General features: G+C 37.0%; 1 protein-coding gene across 1 annotated transcript in view; it reads left to right on the top strand.

The window, feature by feature from the left end:
- Dach2 (dachshund family transcription factor 2) overlaps positions 1-16786 on the top strand; it is a 511747-nt gene that overhangs the window by 316049 nt on the left and 178912 nt on the right. Inside the window, exon 4 of the mRNA XM_075956831.1 lies at positions 11483-11614. Coding sequence (XP_075812946.1) covers positions 11483-11614 — 132 coding nt within the window. The remainder of the gene's footprint in view (positions 1-11482; positions 11615-16786) is intronic.

Genomic DNA, 16786 nt, shown 5'->3' with positions numbered 1-16786 from the left:
CACATCTGACAGAGTACTCATATCTGAAATATATAAAGAATTCAAGAAACTAGGCATCAAAAAACCAAACAGTTCAATTTAAAATGAGGTTCCGACCTAAAGAAAAAACATATATAGATCTTCCTGAAAATTGGAAGCAGACAAGATGGCCAGGCAAAAATTTGGAGCATAGGAGTGAGGGTGGGATGGAGGGTAGGAGAAAGGGGAAGAGAGAGGGGAGAATGGGAGGGTTGGGGAGAGCTTGGGGGAGTGGAATGGTTGAGATGGAGGAAGGATGGATATGGGAGCAGGGAAGGAGATTTCTTAATTGAGGGAGCCATTTTGGCAAAAGGCTTGGATCTGGAGGGGTTCCCAGGAGTCTATGGGAATGACCCCAGCGAGGACCCTGGGCAGTGGAGGAGAGGGTATCTGAACTGGCCTTGTCCAGTAGTCATACTGATGACTATCTTGAATATCACTATAGAACCTTCATCTGACAGATGGAGATAGAGACAGAGACCCACATCAGAGCACTGGACTGAGCTCCCAAGGTCCGGTTGAAAAGCGGAAGGAGGGAGACGGGGAATATGAGCAAGGAAGTCAGGGCCTCGAGGGGTTGGTATTCCCACTGAGACAGTGTGCCTGAGCTAATGGGAGCTCAACAAATCCAGCTGGACTGGGACTGAACGAGCATGGGATCAAACTGGACCCTCTGAATGTGGCTGACAATTGGGGCAGACTGAGCAGTCAATAATAATGGCACTGAGATTTGTCTCTACTGCATGCATTTTGGGGATCCTATTCTAATTGTATTCATACCTTCCTAAGCCTGGACGGAGGGGGGAGGGCCTTGGACTTCCCACAGGGCAGGGTACCTTGCCCTCTCTCAGGACTGGAGGGAGAGGGTGTATGGAGGAGCAGGAAGGAAATGGGAGGAGGGGAGGAAATGAAATTTTGATAGGTATTATTTATAAAGTAATATAAAAAGAAATAAAAAATACCATGACAAAACTAAAACCATGTGAAAGGAACATATAGAAACGATTTACATTACAGTGGTAGTTTGAATGTAATTGGCTCCCATTGGGAGTGGCACTGTTAAGAGTTGTGGCTTTGTTGGAGTAGGTATATCCTTGTTTTTGGAAGGGTGTCACTATGGACATGGACTTTGAGGTCTCTTTTGTTTAAGCTTCGCTCAGTGTGACACTCAGTCAACTTCCTGTTGCCTGCAAGATATGGCTTGGCTACTCCTCCAGCACCATATCTTCCTGCTTGTTGTCATGTTCTTCACCATGATGACGACGGCCTGAACATATGAAATAGTAATCAAGCTCTCTTAATTAAATGTTTCCATTATAAGAAAAAAATAGAGTTCCAATTTGAACAGAGAATTCTCAACAGAGGAATCTCAAATGGCCAAAATACACTTAAAGAAATGTTCATCATGATTAACCATCAGAGAAATATGAACCAAAATGACTCTGAGATTCAATCTTTTTTTTTAATTTATTTATTTATTAAAGATTTCTGTCTCTTCCCCGCCACCGCCTCCCATTTCCCTCCCCCTCCCCCAATTAAGTCTCCCCCCAGCCCGAAAAGCAATCAGGGTTCCCTGTCCTGTGGGAAGTCCAAGGAACCCCCACCTCCTTCCAGGTCTAGTAAGTTGAGCATCCAAACTGCCTAGGCTCCCACAAAGCCAGTGCTTGCAGTAGGATCAGAAACCCATTGCCATTGTTCTTGAGTTCTCAGTAGTCCTCACTGTCCGCTATGTTCAGAGAGTCCGGTTTTATCCCAGGCTTTTCCAGACCCAGGCCAGCTGGCCTTAGGAGACAGAGACAGAGACCCAAATTGGAGCACAGGACTGAAATCTCAAGGTCCAAATCAGGAGCAGAAGGAGAGAGAGCACGAGCATGGAACTCAGGACCGCGAGGGGTGCACCCACACACTGAGACAATGGGGATGTTCTATTGGGAACTCTGAGATTCAATCTTACACCAGTCAAAAGGCCAAGTTCAATAACACAAATGGCATCTCATGCTGGAGAGGATGTGGAGGAAGAGGAACATACCTTCATTGCTGATGGGAATACAAACTTGTGCAGTCACTATGGAAATCAATATGGTAGTTCCTTAGAAATTTAAAACTCTCAATATCTAACTAACTGTACCACTCTTAGGCATATACTCTAAAGATCATTCATCCTACCACAAGGACATTTACACCAGTATGTTCAGAGAAGCTTTATTTATAATATCCAGAAACTGCAAATTGTCTAGATGTCCCTCAATTGAAAAATTGATAAAGAAAATGTGGTAAATTTCACAATAGAGTATTACTCAGCTGTAAAAAAACAATGACATCAATGAAATTTGCAGGCAAATGGATGGAACTAGAAAAAAAATCATCTTCACCCATATCCAGAAAGAAAAAAACCATGGTACTAACTTATATGTGGATATTAGCCATTAAAGGCTAATTTTACAATCCACAGACTTAGAGATGCTGAGCAACATGCAGGGCTTTGGGAGGATAGAGAGTAGATCTCTCTGGGAAGTGGAAATAGAATAGATTTTGTAAGTGAACTGTGGGCTGGATGGGATGGGAACAGGAGGAATCAACTGTGTAATGGAGGAAGAGATTACTGGGAAAGACAGTTAGAACTGGGGGACATTTGGGGAGCAATAGTGCAGTGGAAACTTCCTGGAATTTATGAGTAACCCTAGAGAATTCTCCCAGTAATAGAGGATACAGAGTCTGAACTTGTTATCTTGTATAACCAGCAAGGCTCACAACAGTGGGACTGGGACATCAGCACAACCACAAAAACTTCAACCTATAATTTCTCCTGCTTGTAAGATGTGCTGATGTGATGGTGGCACAGAACTTGTGGGAGTGGTCAACCAATGACTGGTCCAAATTTAGCCCCATGCCATAAGAGGGAGCCCACGCCTGACACTGCGTGGTTGGCCAGGAACAAGAGGGTGGACAGCCCAGAGACACAGGAATAGAACCAAACATCACTGTCAAAAAAGGGAAAAAACAGAAAAAAGAAGAAAACACTTTTGTGCACTCATATATATGGCTTTGTTGTTTTGTTTATTTTGTGTTTTTTACATGTTTTACCTTTCTAAATTTTTCATTTTTTAAATATATTTTGATCATGTTCTTTTCTTATCCAACTCTTCCTAGATCACTCAAATCATGCTAACTAACCAGCTTTAAGATTTCTGTCTCCCAAAACAACAACAAAAACAAATGCAGTTTTGTGTTTTTACATTTTACTACAAGTGACAGATACCCTGACATTAAACTTGTAGTTCAATGACTATATATCTAGTATATTTGTAAATCGAGCATTCTTTTTCTAGTGAAAATATTTCAAGGAAATTTTTATTTAGGTAAGCACTTGGATAAAAATAATCAAAGAAACTACATGCATACAGTAGAAAGAAAATGTCAAGGGGATAATTGTTTTAAAAGGTCATCCTGAGATAATCCAGTCTAATGTATTCTTTATGAATATGAATAAATTAAAGCAGAGAAAATTATATGATACACTTATTCCCATCGTCTGTTCAGTGACTCTGATGACACAAATCAATTGTAGAATTCTCTGAGTTGAAATAAGGATCATGAATACAGTATCAGTACTGGAAGCGTTAATTGAAAAAGCAGGAGATTGGAATACTTCCTGAACTAATGACAGGTTACTAACTTAAGTCTCAACCTCAAACTTTCTCTCAAGGTTTCAGAGATTTTTATTTATAAAATTGGAGGATTAATAGACCATTTTAGGTGTTTATTGGACTTCTCATGAAGAATATTCCCAGACATTTTAAGCCTAAAGTATGATCACATATACTTCAGGGGAATATAGACTTTATCACATTCAGATGTTGAATTTTAGTTAAGAATAAAGTGTGAAAAATATAAAATATGTCAGTTAAACCCACTTCAATAACTTTGCAAAATTGGATATCAACAAGCAGAAATGAGAAAATGAGATGTTTGCTAAATGAATTGAAAACTTAAAACATATAATGTGATACTACACAACTTCTAGAAGAAAGCATAGGAAAAATCTTTTTGACATTTGCCTTGGTAGTGATTTTTTGAAAATGACAACAGAAGCAAAGGAAACAAAAGCAAAATGGACAAGTGTGACTACATCATACTCAAAAGCATCTGACCAACAAAGAAAACAGTCTAAACAGAAAGAGGACAACTGATGAAGTGGAAGAAAATAATTTCAGACCTATTATCCAAGAAAAAAGTTAATATCCAAATGACTTAAATGTGTGCAGAAGTTTTAAAGCTCAATAACACTGAGAAAAACACAATCACCATTATATATACATATATATTAGTTAATACATGTATGAAATTCAAAATCAGTATCACAAATACCTTATTTTTTAATTTCACTACTTGTGATATCCAAAACATACAACTTATGTTTTTATAAAGATATGAACACATAAAGACATTTTTCTGTATCAATAGTATATACTCTGGAATATTTCTCAACTTAAAATATGATTTTGTTATATTATTATGACAGTGGATAAATATCAAGGTTGTTATTCTAAGGTTAAAAAAGCTAGACACAGGAAAATATTATAAGGTATATATTCCATGATGGATATAAAATTTCTTACAGTTCTAGTAGCAGAGTAAAATTGCATATAGGGTCATCAGTGCCAGAAAAAGGGACACAGTCAAAGGAACAAAATTGTTTGGAAAATACATAATTTGGATATTTAAGGTTTTCTTCGGAGAACAGATTTTTTTCATTTTGTATATTGAAGATATTTTTCATACAACATATTCTGATCATAATTTCCCCTTACTCATTCTCCGCATTTATTTAATTCCAAACCATCTTGGTATCTCTTTAGAAAGCAACTAGTCAAAAAAATAGTCTTGGAGAGAGCAGGGACACAAGGAACATACCTAAACATAATAATGGCAATATACAGCAAGCCAACAGCCAAAATCAAACTAAATGGATAGAAACTCCCAGCAATCCCACTGAAATCAGGAAAAAGACAAGGTTGTCCACTTTCTCCATATATATTCAATATAGTGATTGAGGTCCTAGCTATTTTAGTAACAACATCCCAAGGACTTTCCTGAACTTTTATAAAATATCAAAGTATTATTTTCAGAATGAAAAAAAATTCAATAAATGTTTGTAATTACAAAAGATAAAGATATAGATTATTGTACATGCACATATTATCATTTCATCAGTAATTGGAATGACTAGTCTTTCTTTTCTGTCTGCTGTTCCCGAAACCTGGGAATAGGGTGTGATATATGCATATATGTATCTATGTATGTATATATATATATATATATATATATATATGCCATTTGTAACTGAGAACTTAACAAAAATTATTTTTTTTCACTTTGACTAATCGTAATTTTCAATATTCTCTGTTATCCTCTACATAAATAAGCCTTTTTGATGAGGAATGAGAGCCAAGGTAATATATGGTTGTAGTGATATGTATTTAGAAACACTTTGGACATATATGCATTTAGCAAAATCAGAATAATAGATTTTCCTCTAAGATGTATGACCTTCCTTACCAGGGCTTCCTGGTTAGTTTTACATCACCAGAAAGCAGTTTCCTCTTGTGAGGAGTGCCATAAATTCACTCAGAGATCATCATTTTTCCCTCATCGCAGTCAGGTCACTTTTGTGTTTGTGGCCATTGTCTTGCCAGGCTTGTCGATATTGTAGTCCCCAGGGTTCACAACTGGGCAAGACTGTTGATTACTGTTTTCCCTCAGCAGAATACATTGCAACTCTGGAACTATGTAAGCTTGCCAAAAGTCATAGCTTCTAGATCAGAAAGAGCTTGATTTACCTTCCTAGGTCTCAAATGTGTAATGCCTTCAGCAGTAGGATCTTGCTATAAATTCTTTTGAGCAACCAAGAACAATGACACCAAACACTACTTTTAGGATGTCTCTAAGACTTCCAGGCTAGCAGTCTTGAGACATAACACATTCCTAGCACTGGGCTTTTTTACTAGAAGATACAGAAAGATTGTATGTACCAGAAGTCTATGTGTCGTCGGGCAAAGCAATAGTCTTTTGATATATATGTCACAGAACTGACTTCCTGGCCTCTGACTTTTATAATCATTCCACGTTCTCTTGCACTGTGTTCGTGAGCATTAGGTACAGATGTTGTATTGTAGATGTATTTATTGAGTCTGGGGAATGGGTATGAGATGAGTTGGTCTATGAATATTGACCAGTTGTGCTTTTCTGTAAGCATATCTTCTTCATATAAAGATATGCTTGATGAAGGATTAGAGCTATACTTATCTATAGGTATAATGATACATATTTAAAGTGCAGTTACAAATTATGGTTGAGTAAAGTGGTAGAAGGATCTCTTCTAATATCCAAGATCTCACTAGTCCTGGATACTTTGGTATATTCCAGTACCGGTTAAAATTTCCAATGCATTGAGCAGGCTTTAAGCCCAAGTAGATAGATTGCTCATGTATGACAACCATTATGCTTTTAGAAATATATTGCCAAGAAGGACACCGTTGTGGTTAATAGGCCATACAACTGGATAGGACTCCCTTGGTAGCAATATGGTCAGTGTCTTCTGGTATTATTTTTATTATCAAAGCTAAATCTCAAAATCAAAAAAAGTAGTCAAAGACAGTTCCTGCTCCCACTGTTAGGAGTCTCACAAGAAGACCAAGAAATACATCTGTCACAGGTTTTCATAGGGCCTAGGTAAGTAGGCTTTGAGGTTTTTGGTTCAATCTCTGTGAGCCCAGGCTAGTTGATATTGTGTGTTTTCTTATAATATTATTGACCCCTCGGTCTTCTACCATCCATCCTATCTCTCTTCAGCAGGATTACCTGAACTTGGCCTAATGCTTTGCTGTGGGTCTCTGTATCTGTTTCCAACAGTTGTTGAAGTCTCTCTGGTGACAACTGGTTTAGGAACCAATGCAGGTTTACAGCAGAATATCATTAGTTACCATCACCTTGACTTTTTTTTTCTCCAGTCAACTTTGGTTCTCTCCTAGGTCTCTGGGTCATCCAGACTCTGGGCCTTGGTGCTCTAGGCAGTCTAAGAAGTTGGCTTGCACTCTCAGAATAGATCTGATACTGGAATAGTCATTGGTTGGTCACTCTCACATCTATGTACCACCCTTATCCCAGCACATCCCAGAGGCAAGATAGACTATATGTTCAATGTTATATGGTTTGGTTAGTGTCCCAGTCTCTTCACAGGAAGTCTTGCCTGCTCACAGGAGATGTCCCCTTAAGGCTTGTATTCCTATTGCTTGGCGTCATCACTGGGGTCATCCTTGTAAATTCCTGGGAGTTTTCCTTTTACCAGGTTTCTACCTTTCCCCTGAAATCCCCTCCCCACTTTCCAGTAGTCTCTTTTAATATTTGGGAGGCTTAATGATTTCTTAATAATAACGGAGGAGAAAAAGATGGAGGGGGGGAAGAAGGGAGTTTGGGGGTTAGTGGGAAGAGAGGAGGGAGAGGAAAATAAAGTTGGGATATAAATAAATAAATTAATTAAGTGAAGGGTGGGAGGAAGAAAGGGTGGAAGGAAAGAAGGAAAGAAGGAAAAGCAAAAGGGAGCTTTCAGTTAGGAAGTAAGTAGAATTTCAACATTTTATGAAGATTGAGTTTGTAGCTACCACAAACCCAAGAACTTCTGTTTTGTTTTTTTTATTAATTTATTATTAAAGATTTCTGTCTCTTCCCCGCCACCGCCTCCCATTTCCCTCCCCCTCCCCCAATTAAGTCTCCCCCCAGCCCGAAAAGCAATCAGGGTTCCCTGTCCTGTGGGAAGTCCAAGGAACCCCCACCTCCATCCAGGTCTAGTATGGTGAGCATCCAAACTGCCTAGGCTCCCACAAAGCCAGTGCGTGCAGTAGGATCAGAAACCCATTGCCATTGTTCTTGAGTTCTCAGTAGTCCTCATTGTCCACTATGTTCAGAGAGTCCGGTTTTATCCCAGGCTTTTCCAGACCCAGGCCAGCTGGCCTTGCTGAGTTCCCAATAGAACATCCCCATTGTCTCAGTGTGTGGGTGCACCCCTCGCGGTCCTGAGTTCCATGCTCGTGCTCTCTCTCCCTCTGCTCCTGATTTGGACCTTGAGATTTCAGTCCTGTGCTCCAATTTGGGTCTCTGTCTCTGTCTCCTTTCATCGCTTGCTGAAGGTTAATATTCAGGAGGATGCCTATATGTTTTTCTTTGGGTTCTCCTTATTTAGCTTCTCTAGGATCACTAATTATAAGCTCAATGTCCTTGGTTTATGGCTAGAAACCAAATATGAATGAGTACATCCCATGTTCCTCTTTTTGGGTCTGGCTTACCTCACTCAGGATAGTGTTTTCTATTTCCATCCATTTGTATGCAAAATTCATGAAGTCCTTGTTTTTTATTGCTGAGTAGTACTCTAATATGTATAAATTCCATACTTTCTTCATCCATTCTTCCATTGAAGGGCATCTAGGTTGTTTCCAGGTTCTGGCTATCACAAACAATGCTGCTATGAACATTGTAGAGCATATACTTTTGTTGTATGATAAGGCCTCTCTTGGGTAAATTCCCAAGAGTGGTATTGCTGGGTCCAGGGGTAAGTTGATCCCGAATTTCCTGAGAAACCGCCATACTGCCTTCCAAAGTGGTTGCACAAGTTTGCATTCCCACCAGCAATGGATGAGTGTACCCCTTTCTCCACAACCTCTCCAACAAAGGCTATCATTGGTGTTTTTTATTTTAGCCATTCTGACAGGTGTAAGATGGTATCTTAAAGTTGTCTTGATTTGCATTTCCCTGATCACTAAGGAAGTTGAGCATGACCTTAAGTGTCTTTTGGCCATTTGAACTTCTTCTGTTGAGAATTCTCTGTTCAGCTCAATGCCCCATTTTCTAATTGGGTTGATTAGCCTTTTACGGTCTAGTTTCTTGAGTTCTTTATATATTTTGGATATCAGACCTTTGTCAGTTGCGGGGTTGGTGAAGATCTTCACCCAGTTGGTGGGTTGCCTTTGTGTCTTAGCGACAGTGTCCTTTGCTTTACAGAAGCTTCTCAGTCTCAGGAGGTCCCATTTATTCAATGAGGTCCTTAATGTCTGTGCTGCTGGGGTTATACGTAAGAAGTGGTCTCCTGTGCCCATGTGTTGTAGAGTACTTCCCACTTTCTCTTCTATCAGGTTCAGTGTGTTCAGACTGATATTGAGGTCTTTAATCCATTTGGACTTGAGTTTTGTGCATGGTGATAGATATGGATCTATTTTCATTCTTCTACAGGTTGACATCCAGTTTTGCCAGCACAATTTGTTGAAGATGCTCTCTTTTTTCCATTGTATACTTTTAGCTCCTTTATCGAAAATCAGGTGTTCATAGGTTTGTGGGTTAATGTCAGGGTCTTCTATTCGATTCCATTGGTCGACTTCTCTGTTTTTATGCCAATACCAAGCTGTTTTCAATACTGTAGCTCTGTAGTAGAGTTTGAAGTCAGGGATGGTAATGCCTCCAGACGCTCCTTTGTTGTATAAGATTGTTTTGGCTAGAACTTCTGTTTTATAAGGGTAACATGAATTCTCAAAGTTGCTTGAGCTTGCATTTCCCTAATCGCTAAAGATGATGAACATATTCTGAGAAATTTCTTAGTCATTTTATATTTTCTTTTGTGAACTTTCTCTTCAGATCAATAGTCCACCTACTATATACAATTTTACATATACATATATGAAACCCCGTAACAGAACTGATCTGAGAATCCATGTCTAAAACAACAAAGTTCGTCAAAGAAATATGTCTGTGTAGTTAACTGTAATTATAGCGCTTTCACCTTTAAAATGATCTTTCTTTCATTATTTTCTTTTCTAGTTATCTGATATATGCTGAAATTCTTATATCTAAGTAAAATTTATTATTCTCAAATTAACTTTGTTACTACTTCATCTGAATTTTGTCTTCAAGGCTACACTGGGGAAAATCTATGTTATGGGCCGGGCGATGGTGGCGCACGCCTTTAATCCCAGCACTCGGGAGGCAGAGGCAGGCGGATCTCTGTGAGTTAGAGACCAGCCTGGTCTCCAAGAGCGAGTTCCAGGACAGGCTCCAAAGCCACAGAGAAACCCTGTCTCGAAAAACCAAAAAAAAAAAAAAAAAAAAAAAACCAAAAAAAAAAAAAAGAAAATCTATGTAAGGGTGTTCTCTTTTATTAAATGTACCCTGTTATAAACAACTTGTTGAAAAAAACTAAGTTGACACTTGAGGATGCCACCTTTTCTAGAGACTCAACAAGATTTCATGATTTATGAGTATAATGTTATTGTAATGAAGATCATAAGCTAGTAAGAGCATAGGAGATATAGGTTATATCTCTAAACTTTGAGTCAAATGAAAGAAGCTCTAAAATAGGAATCAGCAATGTATGAGTGACTGTGGCAAAAGGAACTTACCCTTAATGGTTTTCATTCATTTACATTAGAGCTGTTTTAGAACTTTAATATCTGTACATTCCACTAAGAAATGTGGTCCTTTGTCACCTATATTTATGTATAAAACTGAACTATAAAGGTTTATTCTTTTCTTTTTGTTAAATGAAGAAATTGAACATGATATCCCCTCCGTGTACTGTGATTACCATTAATAAAGAAACTGCTTTGGACCTATAGCAAGGCAGAACTTAGGCAGGGAAAGCTAAGCTGAATGCTGGAAGAAAAAAGGGCAGAGTCAGAGAGAAGCCAGAGTCAGACATGACAAAACTTTGTCGGTAAACCACTGCCACGTGGCGATACACAGATTAATGGAGATGGGTTTATATGTAAGAGTTAGCCATTAAAAGTCTAGAGCTAGTAGGCCAAACAGTGATTTAAATAATACAGTTTCTTTGTGATTGTTTCAGGTCTAAGCTAGCTGGGCAGCCGGGAACCAACAAGTGGCCTTCTCAATTTCCTTCTAAGACTATTATGACATGATTATTCACCAGGTTAATAGTAGTACATTTAGAGTCTGTTCTCTGATATTACTTTGCACAGCATACAGATGGTATTTGATTAGACAGGCACATAAATATTGAAACTTTTCATTGTGTCAACAAATTAAAAATATGTGAAGAGTCTTGTTCATAAATATTCTTAATTTCATTTTTGCACACATATATATTAAGTCTTGGATTGCTTTCCCTTCTTGTAGTTAATAATTATTTACTTAAAATCAAGTTAATAATAGCAATATTTGACCTATTTAGTTATTTTTTATCACAAATCAGACCTATATTTTAATCTCTTTATATTTTCATGCTCTTTGTTATAAGTCATTATGAGTTGAAAATGCATTTTTGAATATTTATTTTTCATTGCTTACTTGTGATTTACTTTTCTGCTTGCATCATGCAGCATATTCTTGTTAAATAACTATGCACATATTTTTCTGTCATTAAGAAATAATTCCCATTTTTAAATTGATGGTTCTGATTTAGGTATAACAGCTGCAGCAATGGCTGAGGCAATGAAGCTCCAGAAGATGAAGCTTATGGCGATGAATACTCTTCAGGGAAATGGAAGCCAAAATGGGACTGAGTCAGAGCCAGATGACCTTAATTCTAACACAGGTGAAATCTTTCAGCAGTTACCAAAAGACAACACTTACTCTTTTATTACAGAATGTAACAGAGGAGAAACAGTGAACCAAGAATATTATCTGTGCTTTGATTATAAATAGTTTGGAAAGAACCTTTAGCTTAAGTGTAATGCGTATACTCAAGCTAGAAAACTATTGCAGATTATAACCTCAGATTCACATTTCATAAACATTTAGAAATTTCTGTTTCTGTTTGTGAGACAAGCTTTCCCTACACAGCCCAGGTTGACCTTAAATACACTCCATTCTTCTCCTTTATCCATCCTGCCTGCCATCTTTCTACTGTTTTTCTGTGATGCAATTTAGTTCTAATTCTTATATTAGTTGTTGCCCTCCTTGTCTTAAAATCTGTGCCCTATTCCTGATGCAAACCGCACTTCTTGCTCTTTCATTCTAAAAACTAAAGTCACAGTCCATACTCCAGGTTTCTTGAACCAGTCTTTTTAAGAATTGTAAAACCATTTGCTTAGCTGAATAAAGGTGGTTCTGATGAACTCAAAGAATTGTTGACCATGCCAAGTTGAAAAGAAGTACAACAGAGAGCTGGAAAAGAAGGAAAGACAGAAGAGAGAGAGAGAGAGAGAGAGAGAGAGAGAGAGAGAGAGAGAGAGGGAGAGAGAGAGAGAGAGATATGCTTGTATAGTCACATGTCTTCTCATCTCATAATGTTTGTTTTTTTTATCATTTATCCTATGATAACTGTATCTTAGCCATTATCATATGATATAGTACTCTGACAGCTTCAAAGTATGTGATGGTAACTATCAGCATATGTTGATAAATAGATGAAAAAATTAATGACTAAGATTTAGTTTAGAGAAAAATAACAATTGAGGCAACCAGTGTTGGTTCCAGGAACTAGGGCTCCAAAGCCAACTCTACATTTAAACTCAAAATAATGAAGCGCAGGTATAAACAGAATGTTATGATTTAATTTTCAAGGGAAATGGAAAATTGTCTCAAGGTGGGAAAGGATTTATTATAATAGTATGCAAAATAAGTCTGATTTTTCTCACAAACTTTCAATTTCTTGGTGAATTATAGACTTCTTTCAGCAAGTGGTATTTTCCTTCTATTTAACATTGTTGCAGTTTAACAGGAAATAATTTGAAAATTCATATTTTATTCATTCAAATTATCTAGAATGCTGGGTCTTAGAATTCTTATCAAAATACAGTAGGAAAGTTGTTCTAATATTTAAAAATAAAGAAGTGGGAGTATAGAAAAGTTTATTTTCCCAAATCATAGTACTATTGAATATATGCCTTAAAGTTTGCTCTTATATTTGACTTAGTCCAAAGAGTTGATCTTTTTAGGATTTTGTTTTCTCATCAACACCGTGCTATAAAAAGACTTTGTCTTGATCTTGTCATTATACTAAATTATATTAAAATGAAGATATAAAGAAAGAGCTATGAGCTTCTGTGTTTTAGGGCCTAAAAGTTCATGCTGAAATTCAGACATAAACTATCTTAAATGTGATCAGTTTAAGAAAAAAATACTTTTGAAATTTAATGTTATAAAGGAAGAATTTGAAACAATAAATATCAAGTAATAAGTTTTTGAGTTTTTATAACCTGCATAACTAAAATGCTTGATAAACTACAAATTAATAAATTACAGTTTTAAAAGTTTACATTACAAATATAAATTTATTTTAAGAATTTTATGTGACATATTGTTCTATTCTGAGTGACCAATTTGTTTTTTATGTCTTTAGGTTTGCTATCTCAGGGTTTGAAATGAGATCAAAGACTAGGCCAGATTTCTCATTTTTCTACTTTAGTTTATTTTAGTGCCTTCCAAGACGAAAAATAGTACATGGTCTTGACAAGGGAGATCAGACTCAGCAAAATTTATGGCCTAATTACTAGTTATGGTCATGGTCTTCCTGAATGTTCATGGTTTAAATAGAACTGGGAAATGGAATATATAACCCAAAGGAAAGTTTGGTCTTAGAGAATAATTAAGCTTTTATTTTTTATTTTATTTACTATTTATAGTACTATTTATGTACTAGATACTATCAGACAAACAAAATATACTTAGTTCAGTAATAATATTCACTATGTGGGTTATGTAAGGAATATTCACTAAATTTTCTTTTACTTGATAGCATAAAGTCAGAGTTAGTAATAAAAAATTAAGCTAATAGTCATTTGGTATTTTGATACATAGATTTCTAATGACTTGAAGCACCTAGCAAATAACAGGCTTTTCATAAACAAGTATCACTAGTATACTTTTTATTTAATTAATTCTTTGAGATTATAGTTTTGATATTGACTTAACAATGCATGATATTTTAGCAATGAAAGGTCAATGTTTTTGTCTCTAAAAAGAGGAATTAAAAATCCCTGAATTTCATTATGGTTTAAAATAGAAGGTATAGAAAAGACAAATCAGTATACAAGTGACTCTAATCTGAAGTATATGGCAGTAAGGAAGCAGGAAAATAAAGTACTATGAAAAATATAGAAAGAAGAAGAAATTTATTTGATTAATACACTCATACAAAGATTCCAGTAAAGATGTAACATTTAAATTGGTGTTTCAAATTTGTTATGGTGAATGCACTATCTCCATGAGTAGTTGTTTACAAAAAACTGGTTCCCAGAGCCTTCAGGTCATGTTCATATGTTGGGTGAGAGTTGTACTTAAAAGATGGACAAAATACCATATTTTAACTATAAAATTATTCTCATTTTTTAAGGATGCCAAATAACAGGTTTTGATCATATTCACCTCTCTGACCCAACTCTTTCCTGTGCTAGTCCTCTTTTCCTACCCACTTAGGTTTGTGTCTTATTTTTTTTTTACTCATTAGACCAATTTGTGATGCCCACATATTCTTGGATGCGTCTTCTTTCATTGAATTGTGGTCCAATTCCCAGAGATTGATTCTCCCTTTCCCATCAGCCACCAATTGCCAATAGCTTCATTTCGGGGGGTGGGATTGTATGCTAAATTTCCCCCTCTATGCTGTGATTTCTTGTTTTCAGCTTGTAAAGGTTTTCTGCATGCGATTGCAACCACTGTGAGTTCATTTGTGCAGATCATCCACTGTCTCTGGCTCTCATTCCCCCTCCCCCTGTATTGTGTATTGATCTCTAGCCTTGTGAGGAGTGGTGAGGTATACATGTTACTTTAGGCAGGAGGTTTCTCTAGTATCTTAATCTCTCAACTTGACCAACTATGTGTCTCTGTGTTTATCACTGTCTTGGTTGCTTTTCTATTACTGTACAAAAACACCATGGCCAACACAACTAATAAATGAACCATTTAATCATGTTTACACTTTCAGAGGGTTAGAGTTTATGATAGCTGATCAAAGACATGACAGTAGGAACATTTGAAGACTCACATCTTATTTCACAAATAGCTGGCCAAGAGAGCAAACTGAGAATTGGGTGAATTATTTTAATTTCAAAACAAGCCCCCAGTGACACACCTCCTCCAACAATGCCACACCTCCTAATCCTTCTCAAATAGTTCCACCAAGTGTTGATAAAGTATTCTAATATATAAGTCTATGGGGGCTGTACCTGTTCCAATAACCACACTCAGTATCTACTGCAAATTAAAGCTTCTTGATTGGTGTTAAAATGCATTGGTCTATAAGTATTATACTAAATCATTGGAGTCTATATAAAATATTTTGTTCATTTATCAGAATAATAGTAGTTATTTCTTCCAGCATATTACTTGCCTAGCTTTAAGTTATTAGACTAATAATGGTGCCAGTTACAGGTTTCATCTTTTTGAGTGATAATTAAATCCACTGATTTTGTGATTGGTAACTCTTATGATGTTAATGCTACTATTGCACCAGTAGGTGTGTCTTGCCAAGCCAGTAATTATTATAACTCACAGGTTTCATTAATAGGTATAATTGATGATTATTTTCTCCTTCAGTAGCTATATGATATCTTCCAGCATTATAAAAGAAAATGAAGCATCTAGGTTTGAACCAGCCTGTTTTCATCATGTTTTATAATTATCTAATAGTCATTGCTACCCTATGATAGAATAACTCCACTAACTTTTTATGTATATGTGTATATTTTTCTTTATCTTGATCTATATATTTGGAAGACTTTAATGTCATAGATTTCCATGTGTCTGTTTTGAAAGGTTTTTAATGTTATTCATTCCCCCATATTCCCTCTTTTATCCTCCTCTATATTCCCCAGCACAGTTTAACTCTACTTGCTCTATTATTCCCTTATAATCCTAATTGTTATCATAAAGCCTTCATCTAGTAACTGATGAAAGCACATACAGAGAGCCATATCCAAGCACTGGGCTGAGCTCTGGGAGTCCAATTGAAGAGAAGGAGAATGGACTATATGAGCAAGGGAGTTCAAAATCATGATGGAGAAACCCACAGAGACAGCTTTCTGAAGCTAGTGGCATCTCAATGACTCTGGACTGACAACTGTGGAGCCTATATTGGACAGAACTAGGCCCTCTGCATGTGGGCAACCTTTGTGAAGCTTTGGTCTATTTGAGGGGTCCCTGATAGTAGAGCCAGGATCTATTCCTAGTGCTTTAGCTGGCTTTTTGAATCCCATTCCGTAGGGTAAGATGCCTTGGTAAACCTTAATGCAGGGGAGAGGAGCTTGGTCCTGCCTAAACTTAGTATGCCAGGCTTTCTTGATTCCCTATAGGAAGCCTTATCCTTTTGCAAGAGTAGATGGGGAATAGGAAGTGGGGAAGTAGGTGAGAAAGAGGGAGGAGGGGTGAGAGGGACATGTGGTTTCTATTTAAAATAAATATAAAGAAAATATCCCTTTTTCATACAATAGCCACCAACTTCTCCAAGATCCTCACACCTCCCCTCCCATCCAAATCCACATTGTAGGGGGAGAGGCCGCTTATTCTTCCCAGCTACCCAGCTAGCTTACACCCAAAATATCACACAAAAACTATACTATTTAAAACACTGGCTTTGCCCATTAGCTCTAGATTCTTATTGACTAATTCTTACATCTTCATTTAACATATTTCTATTAATATGTGTATCACCATGAGGTCATGGCCTACCAGCAAAATTCCAGCACGTCCACCTCTGGTGGCAGATACATGGCATCTCTCTCTCCACCTTCCTTCTTCCAGAATTCAGTTCTGTCTTCCCTGCCTA

This window comes from Microtus pennsylvanicus, chromosome X (genome assembly GCF_037038515.1).
Source record: "Microtus pennsylvanicus isolate mMicPen1 chromosome X, mMicPen1.hap1, whole genome shotgun sequence".
Classification (NCBI taxonomy): domain Eukaryota; kingdom Metazoa; phylum Chordata; class Mammalia; order Rodentia; family Cricetidae; genus Microtus; species Microtus pennsylvanicus.
This window is presented reverse-complemented; position numbering and strand designations above follow the sequence as displayed.